At 53.1% G+C, this 14,153-nt stretch overlaps 5 protein-coding genes across 5 annotated transcripts; 3 read left to right on the top strand and 2 right to left on the bottom strand.

Annotated features, from left to right (window-relative positions):
- The first annotated feature begins 201 nt into the window (after positions 1-201).
- On the top strand, positions 202-2,147 carry CDEST_09496 (Putative cobalamin-independent methionine synthase MetE/archaeal, UROD/MetE-like superfamily). Its single transcript, XM_062925655.1, has 2 exons — positions 202-1,071; positions 1,132-2,147. Exons 1-2 carry the CDS (start codon positions 411-413, stop codon positions 1,698-1,700), a joined length of 1,230 nt encoding a protein of 409 aa, XP_062781706.1. The 5' UTR covers positions 202-410; the 3' UTR covers positions 1,701-2,147.
- Positions 2,148-2,230: 83 nt separating this feature from the next.
- Positions 2,231-4,265, bottom strand: CDEST_09497 (Putative RGS domain superfamily, RGS, subdomain 2 protein; the record flags this gene model as incomplete). Its single annotated transcript, XM_062925656.1, has 5 exons — positions 2,231-3,164; positions 3,224-3,307; positions 3,368-3,453; positions 3,525-3,692; positions 3,753-4,265. 5 exons carry the CDS (start codon positions 4,263-4,265, stop codon positions 2,231-2,233), a joined length of 1,785 nt encoding a protein of 594 aa, XP_062781707.1.
- Positions 4,266-7,105: 2,840 nt separating this feature from the next.
- Positions 7,106-7,828, top strand: CDEST_09498 (uncharacterized protein). The gene is made up of 2 exons (XM_062925657.1): positions 7,106-7,238; positions 7,324-7,828. Exons 1-2 carry the CDS (start codon positions 7,221-7,223, stop codon positions 7,660-7,662), a joined length of 357 nt encoding a protein of 118 aa, XP_062781708.1. The 5' UTR covers positions 7,106-7,220; the 3' UTR covers positions 7,663-7,828.
- A 2,124-nt stretch (positions 7,829-9,952) lies between these two features.
- Positions 9,953-10,419, top strand: CDEST_09499 (uncharacterized protein). Its single transcript, XM_062925658.1, has one exon. The coding sequence runs from the start codon at positions 10,011-10,013 to the stop codon at positions 10,410-10,412; it is 402 nt and encodes a 133-aa protein (XP_062781709.1). The 5' UTR covers positions 9,953-10,010; the 3' UTR covers positions 10,413-10,419.
- Positions 10,420-13,108: 2,689 nt separating this feature from the next.
- On the bottom strand, positions 13,109-13,479 carry CDEST_09500 (uncharacterized protein). Its single transcript, XM_062925659.1, has one exon. It carries the CDS (start codon positions 13,375-13,377, stop codon positions 13,207-13,209), a length of 171 nt encoding a protein of 56 aa, XP_062781710.1. The 5' UTR covers positions 13,378-13,479; the 3' UTR covers positions 13,109-13,206.
- Between the last annotated feature and the right edge of the window lie 674 nt (positions 13,480-14,153).

A 14,153-nucleotide genomic window follows, 5' to 3' on the forward strand; every position in this document is an offset into this window, starting at 1 on the left:
AAAGCGGGGCAAGATGCACCCCAGAACCTTTGTTCATCTTCAGAGGTAAACGATTACGATTGGGTCACCAACTCCGTTTTGCCAATGTCTTTTGGGGGTTCCGACACACCGGATGACGTGAGTTATTCCCGACCCCCTGAAGAACTAGCTTCTACCAAATCCCCCCCCCCCCCCTCGTCAACCGGATCTTCGTCAGCTATCGGTAACACTGTGAAAAACGGATTTGACGCCCAAGTTGTTCCCCGCGTTTAAATCCGGCGCCCCGCCTGCAAGACTGGACCGGACACCTACCGAGATATCACAACTTTTCAAACTCTTCACTGTGGGAGATCTTGACGAAAGCAAACAACGCAAGCTATTCAGTGGCAGGTCCTGGTCTTTTCTTCTTCTTTTTAGTCATCCCCTAAAACATGTCTTCCAAACTCCACCAGGCGCCTCCTTTCAGGGCCGAGCATATGGGCTCACTCCTCCGTCCCCAGAAGCTCCTTGACATTCGCGAGGGCAAGATCCGCGACCAGGGCCTGTCCGAAGAGGAAGCCGGCCTCCCGTCCGTCGAGAAGGAGTCTGTCGCCGAGGTGGTGCAACTGCAGCGCGACCTGGGCATCAAGGGCGTTACCTCGGGCGAGTTCAACCGCACGCGCTTCTGGGGGCTCATGTGGGACGAGTTCGAGGGCACCACCCGCCTGCAGGATGCCGAAGCCAGCATGTTCCGCCTGTACCACCCGGACGTCGTGAGCCTCATTGAGAAGGACCGCAAGGTCATGCCCGGGGACTCGGTCATCGCCGGCGGCAAGCTGTCCCACTCTCCCGAGAAGTCCAAGTCCAACCTGCACGAGCTCCGTCTGGTGCAGGCGGCGCTTCCCAAGGAGGAGTGGAAGAACATCAAGCTGACCATGATCACGCCCGCCTGGTTCCACATGCGCTACAAGCAGGGCCGGGCCTACACCAAGGACGCCTACGCCAACGATGCCGACTACTTCAGCGACGTCGCCAAGGTCTACCAAGCCGAGCTTCAGCAGCTCTACGACGCTGGTCTGCGAAACGTCCAGTTCGATGACCCCGGAATGGCATGTAAGTCAAAAAACTAATCTCACGATGATGGAAAGTTCTCGTTTTCTGACCATGCTCCAGACTTCTGCTCTCAAAAGTTCCGCCAGGGTTGGGAAGAAGACAAGGACAACGACGGCACCGTTGAGGACCTCCTCGACGCCTACATCAAGCTCTACAACGACACCGTCAGCAAGCTGCCCGAGGACATGCACACGGGCATCCACCTCTGCCGCGGCAACTTCATCGGCGGCCGCCACTTCGCCGAGGGCTCCTACGACATCATCGCCAAGAAGCTCTTCCAGAACCTCAACGTCAACACCTTCTACCTCGAGTACGACACCGAACGCTCGGGCGGCTTCGAGCCGCTGCAGTTCCTCCCCAAGAACAAGAACGTCGTTGTCGGCATCATCAGCACCAAGGTCCCCAAGCTGGAGGACAAGGAGGAAATGAAGGCCCGCGTCCTCAAGGCGGCCGAGTTCGTCGCCAAGGGCAGCGGTGAGACCAAGGAGGAGGCCCTGAAGCGCATCTGCGTGTCCCCCCAGTGCGGTTTCAGCACCCACGAGAGCGGATACCCGTTGAGTCTGGAGGACGAGAAGAACAAACTCTCTCTCATTAGGGACATTGCTGATGAAATCTGGGGCGAGGCTTGAATGGGGTGCCAAATTCACATGTCGGCGGAAAGCGGAAGTTGATTGAGGTAGTGGGGGTGTAAAATTCAACCTGCGAGGTTTTTGAGATACCTTACTGTAAATACTGCAGGCGGAGCTGTGACATATGGGTTTTGTTCAACAGTAAGTCTCGTGTGCCGAGCCAACAGTTCCCGACAAGGTCGTCCTCCAAATCAAGACGGCTTTTGGGGAAAAAGAACAAATGTTTCAGACTCTTCGTTCAGACTCTTGATGGGTAAAACAACGAAATTCATGATATTATACATCTCAAATTGGGCAGGTTCAACGACTTGGTAAACTGGTAAGACTCATTGTGCGACTGTGGCTACTTATGCCTATGAACGACAAGGCTATTATACATGTAGTCCGTGGGATATTAAACCTGGATATTTAACAAAGGGAAACGGGTGAGATTCATAAAATGAAAGTGGGTATCGATCTTGGGAAATAAAGGGTTGAAACGAAAGTGACGGCTAACCGTAACCAGGTCGTGACCAGTGACCTGCGCAAGCCTAGGTGGTCTTGACAGAACGAACAAGACTTGTAATGACCATCGAGACTCGACTGAGAAGGGAGGATTCAGACTCGTTGGTCAAGACGCTGCGTCTAGTGTCGCTAGATCGTCTGCGTTGGTGCATCTCTTTGACGAACTTGGGCCAGGTGTTTGTCAAGACGAGATATTTGATGTGGCCATTAGCGCTGTCGAAGACGGTAGAATCGAATCCTGCTGGGATCTCGCCAGTGTACCGGGCTTGCCTTTGGATTTCCCCGTTGCTCCCAGGCCTGGACCCCTCGTGGCTCTGCACGTACGCGTCGTCGAACGGTATGGCGATGTTGACGGACGCGTCCTCGCCGAAGAGGACGCGTGCCGGTTTGTCGAACACTTGGAATAGGTGCTTCATCTCCTGCGAGGGGAGGTTTAGCGGGAACTCGGCGTGCTGGAGCGAGATGAAGTCGGCGTAGATTTCGAGCGCGCGGTTGTATGCGTCCAGTCTCTCTTCCTCGCCCAAGGACTCTAGAGAATCAGAGTCAGACAGTGCGTTGGGCCACGAACGAGACTTCCACTCCATGACGCGGGCCAGGAAGGCAATGTTCTCTCCAGAGAAGTCGCTGAGGGCAGAGAACTCCTGCAGGGCTCTTCCGTTCTCCCTGAGGGTGTGGTCGAGGGCGGTCATTGTCAACAGTCGACTGTCCGGCTCAGGGCCCAATTCGGAAGAGCTCATTTGGTAAATGGTCGCCTGGCCCTTCTCCGCCTGGCTCGAGGACGCAGGGCTATTGGGGCCATAGAACGATACCGCAGTCGACGATCTGAAGGTCGTTTGTGACCCTGATTCCCATTTTGCGTTTGCATCCGTGACGTGCTTGGTCTGGGTTCGAAGGCGGACGAGCTGAACAAGCGGGACGAAGATGGTGAAGATCTCGAACATCATGGTGGAGAGATGAATCCTGTGTCTTGTGTCAGGGACCGCCAACCGACCTTTGTTATCTACCGGAGTGGTTCTTACCATTGACTCGGCGTGAAGTACATGTTGATCTTGTCGAACGCCGGTACATACGATGCAATGAGGAACATCGGTGTCGCATGGAGACTATTGAGCATCGACTTAGCTAAATCGCAACGACGTTCAAGACATATGACTCCGACAAACCTTGAAAGACAGCAACCGACGGTTTGTGTTCGCCATCCCATAGTGTCGCGGATACCCCAAGCTCGCCAAATCAGAATCGGCGCAACCTACAAACAAGTTAGTCGTGAATGTTGATGATGGACCTCATGCATGAGAACAATAGTGGACAATTGCATACGATCCAGGTCCAAATAAACTGCCAAAGCACTGTGGGCCACCATTCCCATCCCCGGCCCAGGTCAATCAGTTGCTCTGGGAGAGTTGCTCCGCGGATTTCTGTGCCCGGAATACCGAATGTTGGATGATATTTCTTGCAGGCCAGCCACATGCCAGTAGTAAGGAGGCACTAGAGATGCCAGTCAGTCATGTAACTATATTACAGAGGCAAAGATGTGGAGTGACATACCTGGGCAGTAATTCCAATCCAGATGAATATCATGAGCCTCTTCCCGTAATCCATGTTCCTGAACCGGCAGAGCCACGACGTCTTCGCACCGTTGCATCCTCGCCGCACGTGAGCCCCGCTACCCACGAAGTGAAGCCTCTGCAGCTTCGCAACATGCAAGAACCGGCTATTGGAAGCATGGAACAGGGCGATACCCAACGGGAACCAGATGCCCATGACGAAGTATTGGAAATCATAGGCGATGACCACCGGCATCGTCCCGCCGATCGGGTACGTGATCTGGGCCATGCACCAGTACAGGTGCAGAAATATGATGGAGCCGAAGGCCAGCGGCAGGCCACGTATCTTGAGGATCGGGTTGGCGCGGTTGGCCCACAGGCAGGCCATCCCGGCGAGGACGATGGCGGTCCATGTCGCACAGAACGTGATGTAGAAGATGCCTATGCTATCCCATTTCGGCGGCATGGGAGGGAGGTTGTAGATCGTGAGGCCGGCCAACGCTGCGGGATCCATTGTAACGGAAGCTTGGTGCGATTATTCCTATCGGCGAAGGAATGGAGGAGGGGATCATCGTCATGACCTCTAACTCTTTTCAGTACGGAGAAAGGGGGGGGATTGTGCCACTTTTCAAGACAAGAACATTCTCGTGTATTGCAGGAGAGATGGAGGGACCAACAAGCAAGACAAGCCAATATTCAAGCACCGCTTTGCCAAGTAAAGCCTCACAAGCAACAGTATCGGCACCTGGAAGTATGGGGATCGTCACTCATGGATGGCCAGATATCAGTCGAAGCATGGCGTGCTTGGCGAGAATACCGACGTGGTACAGGCGACCAGCTCGTCTATAGCAGCGAATACCGTTGTCCCGGGTGTGTAACGGGGCCTTCCCTCCGAAGCGTGGCGTTTATTGTTCGTGGGCAGCATCCTTTCAGCGGCTCAAGCCCCCCGAGAGGACCAGAATCAGGGGTTTCGATTCGACTCAGCTTCCGTCTGTTCCCTCCTCTTGTTTGTTTTGTCGATCTCTCCAGTGTCCGGTCTGTGCTCCCCGGCCGTAGACCAAGCCGACCTCACTAGACGTCGTGGCTTACAAGGCTAGGTCGAGGACGGTTAGGTGGTCAATCAGGGCATTACCGTCTTGTCTTAGACTATGAGATCTTCGCGAGTCAATCTTGTCGGGGGAAGGTGAAATGAAGAACCTTGCACGCATCAGGTTTTGCAAATTCAACCAATGATTCTCTTGTAGTCCGAGTCAAAGAGCTCACTACCTCCCTTTCCTTGTCCGAACGGCAACAATGACATCCGACCCTGCTGTGGGGTCTCCGATCGGCCGCGTGCCGGCGTTGGGATTGACAGCGGTAGACGCATGTAGATCCTTTTTCAAAGACCAAAAGTTCCTCATGATGGGTTCAAAGTGCCCCGGCCTCTTTTACACAAGGATTGAGTTAGGAACCGTTCTCTAGTCATATTTACTAACCTGAGGTCCCCAGTCGGACCGGTCCTCATCATCGCAAACTTGTAGTAAAAGCACGTTTTTGCGGACGAACGGAGGCAGACAGTCCCTTGATCCGAAAGGCCATGTCAAAAAATCAGACACTGGCTCGAGATGGCGCTCCAAAATTGGCGTCTTTTTGGACGTGAAGTTTAGCCTTGGTGAGATTTTCCTTGCTTATTTGGCTGACTTCTATCGCTAGAGGCTACGGGGTCAACAGATCCGACACAATTTCATCACAAAAAGAAAGTGGTAAATCGGTCATTGGCTCTCAAATGACAATCAAATGACTTAGTTAAAGCTTCAAAAAATTCAGATTGCTACGCTTTTGCATTGATGCCATCTAGCTGCAGGTTGTATCATCAATGGTCTGAAGGGTCATTATAAAGGGCTGCGAGGCTCTCTTAGGTATCTCATTGGTCTCAACTTGTCTCTGCCTGCCTATTCTATAAAGCCACCCTTTTTCAAAGGACCAGAAGAGTGCCAGAAACGGTTCTGGTTATCGAGATATCCATCCTTGGAGTTATCCTCTTCACTTACTCGCCCCTGACACAACATTGATCCTGAACCAGAACTACAACAGCCGAAGCTGCCAAGAAATTTGATGCCACTAGCCTGGATCTTATTTCTCATTGTCCGACCCATGGAGTCTTCGGCTGCTCTCCACAATCTTGGAAACAATTGTGATCATCATTCGGGCACAGGTGCGCCTCTAGCTTAATCCCAAAAGAGAGTGATTTCAGTTACCTCGTACCTTCGACGCCGAAGCTCGCAAGCAATACCAAGATCCTTTGTTGTTCCACACAATACAAACTAACATCTTACAAAAGGCCGATTTCAATTATCATAGGAATTCATCAATCCTCGTGCATTCTTAGATCATGTGATAAGTGCATACTATGGTTGGCTGTCACGTCTCGCGGACATTGGCTCTCCGGAAATGGTTAGGTTTATGTCACTATATCTATTACTTCAGTCAACTGTTCGTTTAAACCAACGCCCTGACGCCAGGAATGGGCTAAGTTGTACAGCTTCCTCAGCTGTTGCTTGATATGCAGGTTGATCACTCTTGGTAGTGTCTTGTGCACCTGCCCCCAGTTGCGTGCGCCTTTCATGTTGGCACGTCTCCGTATTGGATAGCCAAGCTTCTACTTCCCTACGGAACACGTTGGCCCGAAATAAAGTGTCCTGACTAGAAGCTGTTGGAGGTGGCAAGCCTGGATCTCTTGCCTTGTCTTGCGTTCTTCTTATGAACGCAATATTTAATGCAGATAATGAGTCCTTACGGCACTTTCGGACGCGTGCTACCAACGCCCAAAAGACATAAGAAACTCGTGTTATTCTGAGTGACCAACACCTGATCCATGACAGTCTATCAACTCCAAGAAATCCCGTCCGGGCAAGACATGATCAACAGCTTTCTCACATCTTGTTATGCTAGTTAAGCGCGAGCACAAGATTTAAGCTTCATAAAGCCCGTGCGGGTTTAAAATCTAAAAAACTACTCTCCACTGTTTCCAAACAAATCGTCGCTTACTCTTCCGCATGTCTACAACCAACAGAACTTGGCATTCCCAAACTATCTGGCCTTTACGTAAAACAAAAGCAATTGAGAAGACCTCCGAGGAGGCGTTGCCTGATTTCTGCAGGTGATATAGACTTGGCGCTCTCAAATCTCTTGTCATGGCAGTATCGTAGTAATTACAAGTGAGGATACCGTAGGGGCTACAAAGAATAAAGTCTTGGATGAAGATAAGAGATGTTTCTATGTGGCACAGCAAGAGGGGTCGAAAACTTCTGAAATATGGGAATCCAGGCACCGAAAGGGAAAGACTCATGGTGTCTCATTGCCTATAAATACAAGATGTTTTCGGTTTTTTGGCAACGAGATCTCATGCGACACACATCTCCTCTACTTTCCTCTTCCTTGCACTTCTCCATCACCAGCATACACAACAAGCTTGCAAGCCCCAGCGACAATGCAGATCAAGCCTCTTGTATGTACTTGTTCCCTCTTGACCTTGAGCCTGCGAAGATTTCAGGTCCCATTCCAAGGGAACAAAAGTACTAAGCCGCATCCAGCTTCTCCTCTTTGCTGCTTCGTCCCACGTTTTCGGTGCTACTACCGCGGACGTCGACGATGTTGTAGCCAACGTTGAGGCCTTTGAGACAACCAAGGCAACATACGAAAGTCTTGCCGAGATTGTTGCCAAGGGCCGCGAAGCAGCTTCCGAGTCCTCAGGGCTCGCAAAGCGAGCATGCCCGCCTCAATACAAGGACTGGGGCACATGTATTCAGGCCCAGGGCCAACAGTGCATCCTGGGGTGCGTCGGGTACATCAGGCGTCCTGCGCAGCACCGCTCCTGTATGCTCCGATGCCCGAACGTTTCGCTCATCAACTGCGACCGTATCTGCAACTGATCTGTCTCCGGACATTGCAAGCCTGGGCTATGAGTGAGATATTGTTGTTGGACAGGTCCGACTAGTAGACAATTTGAAGGCTCTGATTATTAGCTACTGTATAATGTGTAAAGAACCTCTTTCTCAACGGCCTAGGAGAAAGGGGGCTAGAGTTGAATGAAGTCGCCTATTCAAACTTATTCTTTTGACCTCTTCACTCTGTACCACAGCCTCTAATGGTCATTTCCACCGAAACAGTTTTAGAGCACAAGGGTCAAGGTCGAGGACCCAATAATCGAAGTCCAAGACGGCCGAGACAATTGAACGGTTTCTTTCTAGAAGTCGCCGTGGAAAGATCCTTCGTGTGAGTAGTTGGACCCGGTTGCCCCCTCGCTCCGAGGAAAAGCTGTCGACAGCAATCTGCGCCCCGGGCGGTTGTGGCATTGTGGCTGATTGAATATGGCCTGACCGACCAAGCTATGCCACTGCCTGGTGAAACCATAACGGGTTGCACGACGCTGAACACGTCTCGTCATGACCAAACACGGCTTGGGCTAATGGGTGCAAGGCGAGGAAATCGACGATGGATTTCGAAGCGCGGATCGATTCCAGAACCAGCGCATTTCTCGAGAGAAAAACAAGAAACGCGTTTCGGAATTTATTGGTTCGGACTCGGCATCTCCGATTGGGTTGCTGATTTCGCCATTGCAATGTGATGATGGGAATTGGGGAATCACAACATGTGTCACAGACAATGAACCTGAACTCGCCGCCTTTTCCTCCCTTTCCCAATGCCTACCGCCGGAACCTGGTGTATTTTGGATGTCGATAAGAGCTCGTAGTTGATTTCAGCCATCTAAATGAGGGCATGACACCTTTCAAGTTTAGTGTTCATTGACTTGACCATGCCGTGCCACGCTCGTAGTCATGGTGTGACCACACCGGTTGATCGAGAGCGGACCTGTCGCCCACGTCAGAACGATTATCAGGGGCAGAAGAAACTCTTCAAGAAATACAATTCGAGATAGACTAGGTTGTACTTTGTGCTATTTCTGGCGCATCTCTCGTGAGCGTCTTGGCTGTCCCCTTGCCCCTATCAGAAGAGTCCGTATAGTGACGTGCACCAAGTGGCCAAGCGTTCACACGCCCGCATGCAGATGGCCGCCAAGCGATGACAGAAACCCTCGGGGGGGTTCGAGGAACACATATCTATGCAATCACCCTTCGGAGGGTTCACAAACTCTGCAGACAAGATCGCGCAGAAACACGGGCCACCGCGCGAGATGAGGTTGACCCCCTAAGCTCCTCAATCTTACGTGGGCAGCGGCCTCCTCGAATCACACGTCATGTCACAGGAAACGCGGAGGGCAAGTGTCTCCGAGGGAGGAGAAGCAAGTCCCGTTTTGAGATCATAAACCATACACAAGGCTGCCTGCAGGTTCTGTCTTGGGGAGGGGAACGAGGTTCGGCACGCTTGTCCGACGACCTTGGACGCGGAAGTTCGGCCATGTCCTGACTCCCACGCGGGCTCGTCCTTCGGGAAAACGTGCCGTGCTACCCTGCAGAACGGCTTCGGGCCTTTCGAACGTGGGAAGAGTCTCACGAAGGTTTCCAGCTGGGAGGGGTGAAGCCAACGATGGTGTTTGTACTGGAAATGCGAAGTAGCCATCGACCGAAGCTTATACCTCCACTCGACATCAAGGAATACCATCATTTGCGTTGCGTTTCTGGAAATTGCAGGTCATGTAGCGGTCCAGCATGTCTAGGGCAAGTTTCGCTGTTGAGATATTGTCGCTGGTGTCCGCAGCTCGACTGCCACCCCATTACGGCCTTTCGCAAGTAACAATACCTAACACGCGATACCTTGACGGCGGGAGGGTTAGATCCGGCTGGGAAAGGGTCATTAGTGCAGTGGAACAAGTCCAAGTCACACCTGTACTCTCGCGCTTGTTACCTCTCCTCGTGGGGCTGGCTCGAATCCGGCATGCGGTGCCGCGACACGGAAGCGGTTCCTGAATCCATTGGGCGACACGGACGAAAGTATGTGCAACTGCTGGCGCATCGTGGCCTCGTCTACAGTATCCCAAGCAGTCGTGAACGCGGTGATTTTTGTCTTGGAACCGTAGGAACGGACGGTCCGGCTTAAGAAGCTGATAAAGGTTTGTAGGTGAGATGAGAATATAAAGAGGAATGGATGGGCTTCCGGTGGGATGGTGACCAGAGAGGTAGAAGACATCACTCAATCATCTCAAGCAGCTGCTCAAGAAACTCGAATATCATTATCACCATCAATACTCTTTTTCATCCTTATACTCAAGCACCAGCACAAAAATCCCAACCAAAAGCTTCCTAATATTAACACCGACACGATGGCCAAGCAATCCTCCAAGCAGCCCTCCTCTTCCAAGTCGAAGGGTCAGTTTCATCACCCCTTAACCGTCAGAAACCCATCGGCTAACGCACCCTCCGCAGGCTCCAGCAACAAGAAGTCCAACGGGCAGAGCTCCTCCTCAAGCACCGTCCCCGTGGACCGCTCGTGGCAGAACCAGTCCTTTGACCGGAGCCAGGCGGGAGCGGGCCGCAGCGACAGCTACGGCGTCGGCAGATGGCTGACGGAACCGTCTTGGCAGGAGCCGTTCAATGCCATCGCCGAGGTGCCGGTGGCCGGATCAGCAGCGGGGTGCGTGGGCGGGCGTCAGGGGTCGGGCGCATCGGCAACGTACGCCACGTCCCGGACGCAGCAGCAGCAGCAGCAGCAGCAGCAGCGCTGAAGCCCCTGAGCGAGGCGGGTGGCCGTACTGGAATTGTTAGTCGGTGGGGGTTGGAGGAGGGGAGAAACTCGGTTCTTTCGAGTCGTGGCCTCCTCGATACTTCCTTTGTCGGACGCGTCCTTCTCTTTTCATAGACTTAGATGTGCACTTGCAATAGACAACTTTCTCCGGGCCAGGAAAGCATTGTTCTGTCAGCTCACCCGCGCCAGAGATGTGGAGGGGGGAGGGGATCGCTGGAGCACGGGAGGAGGGCCTTGATACTGGGAGCATAATCTGACTTGGCAGTCAGGCTATTTGTGGCTTGGGAAAAGTCAGAAAGTCGGGTTGCACTATGCGGAGAACTCTACGAGATGAGCAAAGATGGCAGAGAAGTTCCTTTCGGGCTTCGAACAAGCTTTATTCGCCGTGTTGTACGTTCCGTACTACCGTTGCCCAACCCCCTTGTAAGTCTCTTTCTGTCCTCCTGCCTTTCCGTGTCTCTTTCAAACTCGTATTTGCTTTTCTCTTGGCTCGTCGACCTCATTCGGCCATCGAAATTCGGACGCATCCGGTTAAAGTGGCCCGCCGAGCGCAACGGCGCAACTTGGCACGGCATCCCCCCAAAGCAAAGATGGTAGAAATGGAGACGTCATGCAAAGTCCCATAGTCTGCACATCGAGCGACCGCCGCATGCCACCCCCCGCATAGGGCCAAGGACGAGAAAGACTTGTGGTGACGGGTGGACCTCTCGCAACTCTGACGAGATGACAGAACAAGAGGCTGGGTATGACCGAAATGGAATGCTGTTGGGAGGGGGGCAACCTGATGGGAGTGGTGATGATGCGAGAGGCAATAGTCAGTTCGGGGTCTCGGTAATGATTGATCAACTGGGACATTGGCGAGATTGGGTAGCTGTAATGGCATTCGTAAGCTGACTGAGAAGGGCAGACTTGCCGATACTTTTGGGAGCTTGCAAGGCCTTGTCGTGCGTGGAGAACATGCCCAGCCCCCTTGGGACTCTGGAGAGGGAGTTTCCACTTTTTCCTGTTTTGGACGAGCAGGCTAATCTTCCTATGTAAGCAGCTGGAAGCCGGCAGTACGAGTGAGGTCCGCAGATGTCAGAATAGTACGGATATAGATACTGAAGCAGTTTCGGCCGTCGATTGTAGCATCTCCAGGACATGTCTCTCTGCCTCTCTCACCCCTCCCTCGCACATCCTCTCGACTTTCGCCGTCCCAATGTCTTGCAGGTCTCGTCTCACCGTCCATCCCTGTCGACGAGAAGAAAACGAGGATGAAGAAGAAGAAAAAAGTATGAAAAGCATAAGCATAAAAAGGAGAAATGAGCCGGTTCGCACTCGGACAGGCCACATGACGTCAAGCAAACTGGATAGCCTACGGGACTTTGGACCTTTGGACTTGGACTTTTCCGACCGTAATTAATTGGCAACGGGTAATAGACTTTCCCCTTCCCCCCGGTTTGCGCTAAATTGTGTGCATTACTGAGCCTCCCCCTCCCCGAATGGTCGTGTTGATAGCGCTGAGCTCCGTTTGTTTGAGTTGTGCACAGCCCAAGTAGACCAGACTCTCAGTCTCGCGTGAGATGAGAACGGGCAGCGAAGAATGCTCCGGGCCGTCAGGGCAGATCCATCGCGCGCTGCACACCCGCAATTTGACACGGGGCGAACATCGTGTTTCGTCCTTTTTTATTTTCTGTATTCTTTTGGGTGAAAATCCGCTTCGCCTTCACCATCGTCGCCCCTTTCTCCACGTGGATACGCCTCGGTTTCAGCGTCCCTGGCGCTGAGGTCGAGTGGTCACTTCAGATCAGCTACCTAGGGGACGAGGACGACGCGGTGGAGAAAAAAAGGGTGACCATGTTTACAGGGGGGAAGAAACGGAAAGGAAGAGACCAGGGACATCAAATGCCAATGATTGAATGATTCGGCCAGAGACACACCCATTTGTTTGCATAAGCATCAGACATGCTATGTATGATCGCTGGATATGGAGCCCGAGGTAGAGAAACAAGCGTTTGGCTGCTCCTCCTCCTCGAATCCCTCTGGCACATAGTGTACGCCGCAGTCTCATTCTCACACTCTCGCCTCATACACTTCACCCCGACCAGCCTGGCATTCGCTGCTGAGTTTAGGGATACGTACCTACCTTTTGATTCTCACTTAGGCCCTGACAAGCTCCATCCACATCTTCCTGCAGAAAGATTGGAGGACAACTGAAAGAGGAATGGCGTGCTCCTCGTCGAGACCAGCCACCCCCTGCACCACTGGGCTCTTCCGTCTTTCATGGACACCGTCCACTATCTTGTCGGGTAGCCTTTGGTCCTATTGCCCGAACGAACTGCATTGCTGGTGTTTCCAGCTGGGCAGACAGTTTGCGACCGAGTGGGTACGTGAGAGGTGAGTGAGCGAGGGGTGAGCGGGTGAGCGCTTCTACACTTTTGTGTGAGAAAGAGAGGGAGCTCACAAGAGACGAGCCAGAGGGAAAGACAAGAAACGGCAGTTGAGGGTTTGAGGGTCGGGTTCGGCTTGTGCTGTTTTCGGCCCGTCGCCGCCTCGACCAGCACGACGCGCGACACCACCTTTCACCATCATCTTTGTCCATTGTATCCCTATTGTTGCGTTTGCTTCCCTTGAACCTTCTATTGCTGACCCTCCCTTCCCTCACCATTAGCCAACAAAGGAACGGGAAACAGTTGACAGGGCAGCAAGCCACGGCCGAAGGTAAAACCTGCCCTGCGCCGCAGAGGTGCCACGATGGCGCGTGTCTTGACTCTTCAATAGCCAAGCCTCTTGCCTCAGATGGCTGGCTGGCTGGCTGGCGGCGCCCGTGTCTGCCTCTCTCCCAGGTCGCGCTCGGCTGGACCGGGTCGCTCAGCTGGCGCCTGCACTGCCCGAGTTGTGCTCTTCCGACTGCCAGGTCGACTGTCGGCTGCCAATCGACCAGAGACAGCGGCAGTGTCGGTCATCACGGACTCCCGTATTGTAGATGCATCAGGCTGCAGAAGTAACGAAGAGAATAGGTGAGATGACGAGCGAGGGGGGATGACAACGGGCAGTCTGGGTGAGGGGGTAAGTAACGAATGAGTGAGTGAGGGATGAGCGCGAGAAACGGCGTGAAAAATACGTACCGGCCGTTCCGGAGGCTCGCTTTGACACAACACAACACAACACAACACACAGTCAGTCCAGCCCAGCCCAGTCCAGTCAGTCAGTCAGTCAGTGACACTCAATCCCAAAATGCGTTTCCACACCTTTAGCAGCGGGGACAGACTGTGGGAACAAGACGACCCGCCCAACCTAAACCTGAAGATGCAGTCATCCCACCCCTGTCCCGTTCTTCTCGATCAGGGACTCTTACTCATGAGAGGGGAAGATGGAACCCCAGACCCGGTTCCAATCCGTCTCCGGGCCCAGCCACTGGCCTGTACGAATAAGCTGTCGACTACTATGGTACATCGTACTTGAACTCCGAGAGCCCGTCGCTCCCGCAGCGCTTCCCTTGCCATGCGCATAGCAGGGGACCCGGTGATCACTAGTGGCCCCCTCCTTCTCCCATCTATCCGGCTGGGCTCTTCCCTCCTCCTAGATTGCTGTGTCTTTGAGCTAACCGATCGATGGAGGAGATGCTAGTCAGTGGTGTCCTTGTTGTTTTTGTCCCTGTGATGTAGACCATGGTGACTGTGTGCTAGGTATTGGTCGGTCGTGCTGTGTTGTGTTGTGCTGGGCAGGCGCTGGGTTGTGT

This window comes from Colletotrichum destructivum, chromosome 6 (assembly GCF_034447905.1).
Source record: "Colletotrichum destructivum chromosome 6, complete sequence".
NCBI classification, from domain to species: Eukaryota; Fungi; Ascomycota; class Sordariomycetes; order Glomerellales; family Glomerellaceae; genus Colletotrichum; species Colletotrichum destructivum.